This window comes from Pteropus alecto, unplaced genomic scaffold, assembly GCF_000325575.1.
Source record: "Pteropus alecto unplaced genomic scaffold, ASM32557v1 scaffold23, whole genome shotgun sequence".
Taxonomy (NCBI): domain Eukaryota; kingdom Metazoa; phylum Chordata; class Mammalia; order Chiroptera; family Pteropodidae; genus Pteropus; species Pteropus alecto.
The window spans coordinates 6,052,551-6,060,582 of record NW_006435837.1 but is presented as its reverse complement, the minus strand read 5'-3'; the positions used below and the strand labels follow the sequence as shown (position 1 = coordinate 6,060,582).

Sequence of the window (8,032 nt, the reverse complement as noted above, 5' to 3'; positions counted from 1 at the left end):
AGAGAGAGACTGGAAGAGGCCTCCTTGCTGGCTTTGAAGATGGAGGAAGGAGCCAGGAGCAGGAAGCCTCTAGAAACTGGAAAAGGCAAAGACACAGCCTCATCCCTAGAGCCTGCAGAAGGAAAGCAGCCCCGCCGACCCGCTTCATATTTCTGAGCTCCAGGACCATAATAAATCTGTGTCGTTTTAAGCCATTAAGTTCATGATAATTTGTTACGGCAGCGATAGGAAACGAATATAGTCCTTTACTGTACACGAAACTTTAACCTGCCCCAGCCGTCTGTGTTCGCGCCTCCTCTCATAAACTAGCGTGGCCTCATCGTCTCCACCAGAGTTCAGCACAGTCTCAAGTTCTGACCAAAGGCTCCATAACGAAATCTCCCTGGATTTTCATCAAAAACTAACAGAGGAAACTGAGGAACTGACTGGCCAGTGGGCCTAAGAGCAGTGGAGAGGTCTCTGAGACGCCGTGGATTGTCCCAAGCTGCGGGCAGGCAGGAGGGACAGAGGCGCCGCAGTGCCCAAACCCGCCTCCCACCTGGTACAGGGCTGTGCTTACCTTTCTGGCCTCTCGAGCTGAGGCATCGCAGAGCAGCGCGACAATGGAGTCTATGATGCTGAACGCGCTGAGAAGTCCTAGAAATATATCTATATTTTCCAATCTTTTAAACTGGTTTTATCTACCAGTAAAAGAAGGGACTATGTTATTTCCATCAGGAAAGAACGTCCTTATACCTTCGGGCGTGACCATAACACTCCTGTCTAAGCCCTAGCTCTGACACCGGCCAGCTCTCCTCACAGAAGCCCCCGTCCTGGGAAGGTGGCTGAGGGCACAAGCTGGGCCTAGAATGGCAGTCCCAGCTCTATTCCCTAGTGATGGTAAGATGAACAGGTCCTCGGATGTGTCCGTAGACTGGACGTGACAGCAGTGTGTGTACACTGCAGGTGACGGCAGGCCCCACCTCACAGGGATGCTGACGATTTATCAGGGTAATAGGTTGGGTGTTGGGAGCAGCACACGATCCATGGTAAAAATCAGCCCTCAGTAAGCCTGGGCTCTGAGGAGAAGGCCTCTGGGAACCTAACCCCACAGGATCGCACAGGCAGGTCCCCGAGCCGGTGAGCCTCACAGCCGAGGCAAAGGCTGGACATGACAAAGAAAGGGAGCTCTGTCACAGGGCGCAGGGTCTCTTCTAAACCTCAGGATCAAAGATGACAGGAGCCCACAGACAGCACATCACGCTATTTCTTTTGCGGAGCCTGATACTGACTCTGCCCTCTTCTCAAAGGTGCTTCTCCGGGCACTGCCTGCTGTGGACTTCGAGTTGAATATCATGGCTATGGGGGCCTACGGTGCCTGGAGCTTTTAATATTAGTTACTCTTGGCTTTCCTGGGAAAAACTGAAGTCTGTCCAAAGATCAAGCAATTGAACAGAGGTGATAAATAACTTTTGCCTCCCTCATTTTTCCATTACCAATCTCGTGCCTGTCATTATTCTCCCGTTCTCTGGTTTCAAAATGCACTCTTTGAACACACCCTGTATTTATCGCCGTCTCCATATATTTTTAGTTAATGTTTCATGTGAATATCTACTAGTGGATTTCAGGTTTCCCATTGCAGGTTTACCCTCGCACTTGAGTCCACAGATAAAGAAAAACATAAGAGACGAGAGATGTGGCTCGTGAAAGGGAGCAAGTTAAAATTTAAGAAGACCTACGGGTTGTTTTTCAAGTTGTTAGTGTTTACTACAAGCGTAAATTCTGACAAAAAGCAGCATCTTTGAGTAAATTTTATACACACACGTGTCATTATGCAATACATACAGTATAAATGTGTTTTGTATATAACATGTTATCTGTCATATAATATATAGTTATTAAAATACTAATTATATGTCATGTAGTTATTAAGACCATATATAGTTATTAAAATTATTCCTTCAGTATAGAAATATAACTGCATGATGATTTTAGCTCACAAGTGGTAATTTGAGAGAACAGATGATATAAGATGCTATTTCAACAACTGGGGGATTTGAATGTGGGCTGTGATAATGGCATTGTGGTTGCATGGGAGAACATCCTTGTCTGTAGAAGATGCTGAGGCGTTTTAGTAGGGAAGTTTCTGGATGTCTGTAACTAATTCTCAAATGGTTGGGGGGGGCGGGGAAAGTCCACCCATGGAACGAGAAAGCAAATGTGGAAATGTTAGCAATTAGCAAATCTGGGCAAAAAGTGGATTGGTGTTTATTGACTATTTTTGCAACTTTATATAGATTTTAAAAAAAAATTTTAAACGTGTTGGAGGAAAAGGATATTTCTTGTTACGATCGCTTAAAATTTTACAACTAAAACCAAAATGCCTATCTTTACTGCAAGAAGGGAGTTAATATGTAGTCACCACTGATGCATACCAAAATCAAATAATCTGTAATAAAATCAAGAATAACATATACAAGACAGCAAAGGTGCATGGAATGAGAAATGCTCAAGGTCGGCAGAAAGCTTTTAAGGAACTCTATAAGATTTCACATTTGTTCTCCAAGGTAAATAAGTCCCTAGAATTTTAGAACTAGAAAGCATCAGAGAGAAATATAGTCCAATAGTTCAATCCTCAATTTGTATATAATATAATGAAGGGTCAGAGAAAATTATACAAGTGTGGAAGTGAACAGTATTTAAAAGCTGTAAGTGCTTTTAAAGTGGATCTGGAACCCCTTCTTGTGAGTTATAATTGGTATTAGATCAATGTCCCCTGGAAATGTCCCAGTTCTTTCATGGAACTCTTTCCAATAGAAATAAATTTAGTCTCTAATTTTAAATCCTGGCAGTTTCAAGCGTGAAGTATTCTCAATTGAATTAAAGCAAGTCGAGTGTTTTCACAAGTTTTTAGAATGATCAACAAAATCTATTTGGTAAGAAAGAGAGTGATAAGAAATAAAAGGCAGATGTGGAAACAACAAATAATAAAAAAAAGTTGAAAAATGACCATGCTGCTTGGTAGTCTTGCTTTGCCGAATAAAATTATAAATTACTGTGCATCTTCTCCCCACTTCTTAAACCCCAAAAGCATCAGAGCAGGTGAACGCCATACAAAACCACCTGGGCTAACTTCTTGTTTATCCTGGAATCTAGCTTCTGCTTTTTGCTTTCTGGGCTTCATTCAGGAACGGTTTAGAGGTTGTTTTTGTGAAAAGGTCTTGCTTGTCTGTTCGTTGTTGTTTGTGAGTACCCGATTTGGCATGGCAGCCTGATTTCTTCAGGATCAGGTTATCCTTTGAAATAAGCTGGCTTTTGTCCAATTCATTTAGACCAGGGGTTATTTTTGGAACGGGGGTTATTTTTACTGAAATTAGTCAGCTTTTGGTTGAGTAATAAACCAGACTGTCTCATTGAAAAAGCGCCTGTCAGTCTACATACATGTAACCAGGCTCTCAGAGATGGTCATTTCCTAGAATTGGCTTTTTAAGCCTTCGGCCTGATCCTTCTGTGATCAGACTGTTCTAGAGTGAGGCTGGCTGCTTTCGATCTTGCAGATTGCTTGAAATGTTGTAGGTTACTCTGGGCCCCTTACTCTAGAGAAGTCTCTGAAAAAATGGGATCTTAGTTATTTAATATGTTAAGACCATCCGTCCTCCAGGGACTCTGGCACTTTTCACGCACATATTTAACTAAATAGACAGATGTGACCAAAAGAAATTAATAAAATCAGTGGCCACTGTGGGGGACTTTTGAGGTTCTCAAATTCATTTTCTTAAAACCAAATTGGACAATAAAATTGGCGAAGCTGAACGGAATGCCCATTTTGAATGCAATCTTGAGGCTTCCAAATGGGACCAAGATTCTGAAGTTGCCTCTTTGCAAAATAAAGATTTAGAATTAACAGAGGTTACTGAACTTTTAAAGAGAGAAAAAGCGGCTTCCCACATGTCCTTCCCCTCTACTCCATTGTCTCGGGAATTCTAGGAATACTTTGCCTCAGCTTTCTCCAGCATCCTCAAGCTCTTTTTCTCCAATTCCTTTGTTTCAAGATTCACCTCTGATGCCATCTTGCCTTCCACTACCGGCTTCCTTACCTCATTCACCTCTGGTGTCATCTTCCCTGGAATTTTTTCCCATTCCTTCCTCCCCTGCACTTATCAGTACTTTTCAATTTAAAGTTAAGCCCTCTGGGGACCCTAACAGATCTCAAGTTTCATACATTCCCTGGACTAAAACTGAGCGGGGAATTCCTTAAGGGAACTGAAGATTCTCACAAGTTTGCTGAGGAATTTGATATCGTTATTCAGACCTACCGGCCTGGGTTTTCTAATTTATATCAGCTACTTCCTGCGTCGGTTGGTGAAGGCCAGGCTCGATATTGGATGAGAATTGCCCAATGGGAACATCCTGAAAGGGATTTAGAAAAACAAGCCTCTAATTCTGGGAGAAGAAACTACAGAACCTGCTAGAGAACTATACCGAGCAATTAATTCCTAAGGACTTTCCCAAAGCCTGTTGGTTGGAGCAAAATGCAGATTTGCTCACAAAAGTCTGATGGAATCTGTTCATGATGGTTGTAATAGACTTCAGGTCGTTTTTAAGTTAAAATTCTGATCTTCCTTCAGAATGTTGATGCCACTTGGATGACTTTTAATTCTTTGTTAATGGGTTAAACACAGACCTTTCCCTCCTAGTTAAGAGAACCAGGATGGAATGGGAGACCACGTCCAGCCTAGATGTGGTTAATTTGGTCAATCAGCTCGCCCGTACTGTAGATGAGCCACCTTGAAGTAAGACTGCCAAGACTTTTGATTTTCAGCATTGGCAAATAAAAGCCCCAAGACGAAACCAAAAGACTCCAAGTTTCTGCCACTTTCCCAAAGAGCCGGGACATTGGAAAAGGGAATGTCACAAGTTTAGGGCTTCAGGTGTTGTCAGCCTCGTAATCGGCCGTCTAACCAGCCTTCCCAAGGTCCTCCTCACTCCGGCCATGGGTCTCCGAGGGATCGTGGGGCTTTTTTCCAACCCTCCCTCTTAATCGGCTTGGAGAAACTTTTCTTCCAATCAGTAATGAATCTCTCTCTTATGACAAAACCTCCTTATGTTTTACTAAAGAATGACAGTCCTGACCCAATTCCATGGGAAGAATGGGACGAGATGGTCTTTCAAATCTTAAAGGAGAGTTTAAGGAACTCACCTGCCCTTGGACAATCCGAAGAACAGATCCCCTTTTTCCTTTTTGTATGTGGAAAGGGAATGTTTTTGGGGTGCTCACCCTAAATCAACTGAACCTGGTGACTCGGGGATACCCCTCTTGCCTTAGAGCCACTGCTGCCACTGCCCTCTTGGTTAAGGCCACAGAGGAAATTGGTGTGGGATCCCCTCTAACCATCGTACCCCATGCACTAGAAGCTCTCCTGAATTCTCACCACACCTAGCGCCTTTCAGTCAGTCGCCTTACTTCCCATGAAATTTTTTTGTGAACTGCTCCTCACATGACTCTTTCTCATTGTGATAACCTTCATCCAGTTACTCTTGTCCCTTCTGAGACCGACAAAGTCCCATCATGACTGCTTGGCACTGACGGATCACCTCCTGACCCCTTATCATGATCTGCAGGTGACTCCTCTGGGTAAAGATGATTTCCACGGTTCATAGATTTTAAAAATGAAAATGGAAAGTACTACGCTGGTCACACAATTACAACCCCTTCTGAAGTCCTTGAGGCATTTTTACCTTTGACTACTTTAGCACAGCAGGCTGAATTATACGCTTTCACTCAGGCTTGTATTTTAGCCAAGGGCAAAACCGCCAGCATTTACACAGTGATATGCTTTTCAAGTAGCTCAAGACTTTGGAATGTTGTGGAAACAATGTAGCTTCCTTACTTCCAGTGGAAATAAAATATAAAATGTTCAGAAATTATTGGGTGCTATACTTTTACCTGCTGCGTTAGCTAATAGTAAGATCCCAGAGCATGCTAAACTTGAGTCCCTAGAAGCTACGGAAAATCACCTTAAAGCAAGCAGCAGCACTCAGACCTCCGCATTAGTCTAAAAGAATATTTCTCCAGCTGATAATTTCGAGAAGCCAGAGAAGCCCAACAATTGGCTTCAGAATAAGAAAAACAAGATAGGAAATCTAACAATTGCTGGTTTGATAAAAGAGAAAGCTCTGGTTTGAACCAAGTAACAATCCAGTGCTACTGGAGACCGTGAAGTTCCCACTCTCAACAACTGTATATACATTACACTATTTGGTCCACTGATAAAGTGATAGCATTTATGAATCAATATTGGTGGGGAAATATTAATAGGGCTGCAAAAAGTGCCTACCTTCCTTGTCCTATCTGTCCAAAGTACAACTCGGGGAAGCCTGTCTGCACGGTCCCTGGACATTTTAAATGGCCTCACAGACCATCTGAGGTTTGGCAACTGCATTTCACGCAGCTTCCCCCGCCTCGTGGATAGAAATATGTTTTAGTCACATCTGTATGTTTTCTCACCAGGCTGAAGCCTTCTCCTGTAGACAGGCTACTGCGTTTTAGCGGCTAATGGCCTGGTAGAAAAGATTATCCCACCTGGAGAACTTCTCGTGAACTCCACAGTGATTAAGGTACCCATTCCACTGGTCAGGTGCTTCAACAGGTCTGTACTGGTTGGCCAGTTTTACGACACCCTTAATTATGAGGTTCATGCAGTCTTAAGGTTAGATTTCAAAAACCATTAATAATTACCTTTAAATGGCAAATGAAAGGAAAATTGCAACATCAGGGTGGTGTGTCTGTCTGTACAGACTATAAAAGTCGTATGATCCTGCTCAGCCCTCCACACTCCTGTCTGATTCTTCCAGCTGCCTCGCTGTTCAGCAACCAGGTAAGTGTGCTTTCACTACTACCTGAAGCTCCCTCTGCTTCCTTTCAGAATGGTGTGAAAGCTAATGGTCTGGAGAGAAAATGAGTTTGTGACATCTACAGGTATTCCCAGTAATTTAGAGGCTAGAAGCTGTGGTCAGGTTCCGTAAGACCGCAGCCTACAGAATACAGACCAGGTACATTAAAAGTGAAGAATGTCATTATTACTAATTTAAACGTTTGGCTCCAGGGAATATATCCTAACAGATGTACTCTAAGAACAGATATTTAACATACTGTCTAAGGTGATTATTTTTAAAACACACTGGTAGTCACTGGTGCTGTTCCCACATTTCCCACTCCCTCTCTTCTCCTCCACTTTTCCTTCTTCCCCCTTGCCCCGCCTTTTCTTTACTGTCCCCACCTATGCCAAGGAAACAGCCCAACGGCACCAAACTCCTGCTGGCAATCGTCGTATAAAACTCTACTTCAGCTTTTTGGCAAGCTTATTTCTTTCCCAATTTACAGGACACCAAAATGAGTGAAAAAATGTCTCCTAAAGAACTAAAGAGCATTTTTGAAAAATACGCAGCCAGAGAAGGTGATCCAAACCAGCTGTCAAAGGAGGAGCTGATGCTACTGGTTCAGAATGAATTCCCCAGTTTACTGAAAGTGAGTGACAACTGCAGAGCCGACCTGGCCTCTGACGCTGGGAAGGGAGGGGAGTGGAGAGGAAAGGTCACGGGAAGAGGCTGAGGTCCATGATACTGGTCAGCGCTCCATCTGGGGCAGATCTCACAGCAGCCAAGGTACAGGTAGGTGTCCCTTGAGGGAGGGCTTGAACATGTGGTTTCTGCCCCTGGCGGCAGGCCACATTTCAGATGGCAAGCTCCTAGAAAGCAGGGGCCAAGCCTCCTATGCCCCACAGCCTTAGCACAGGACTCTGATGAGCAGCCATAGGAAATGGAAGCAGAGATGGCACTTTTACGAAGCCAGCCCTGGAAGACCACAGGTCACCGCCACGCAAACACACTAAGGGTTTCAGCCTGGATTTGGCGTAGTGTCAGGCTTTAGGAAAACAAAGAGGCTGCTAAAGTAATATTAGTTGGCCTTGGACGTGCTTCATTGTTATTGGTAGGCTCTCTCAACAAGACCAATGCTTACTTGGCAGTCTGTTAAAAAGACTGGCTTCCTGCT

At 43.6% G+C, this 8,032-nt stretch overlaps 2 protein-coding genes across 5 annotated transcripts in view; one reads left to right on the top strand and one right to left on the bottom strand.

The window, feature by feature from the left end:
- The window catches only part of CTPS2 (CTP synthase 2), an 89,611-nt gene that overhangs the window by 37,694 nt on the left and 43,885 nt on the right, over window positions 1–8,032 (bottom strand). The gene's annotated exons all lie outside the window — the stretch shown is intronic.
- S100G (S100 calcium binding protein G) overlaps window positions 6,818–8,032 on the top strand; it is a 3,759-nt gene continuing 2,544 nt past the window's right edge. Inside the window, exons 1-2 of the mRNA XM_006911639.2 lie at window positions 6,818–6,857; window positions 7,364–7,507. Of these exons, the coding sequence (XP_006911701.1) occupies window positions 7,373–7,507 (135 nt within the window). The 5' untranslated portion in view covers window positions 6,818–6,857; window positions 7,364–7,372. The remainder of the gene's footprint in view (window positions 6,858–7,363; window positions 7,508–8,032) is intronic.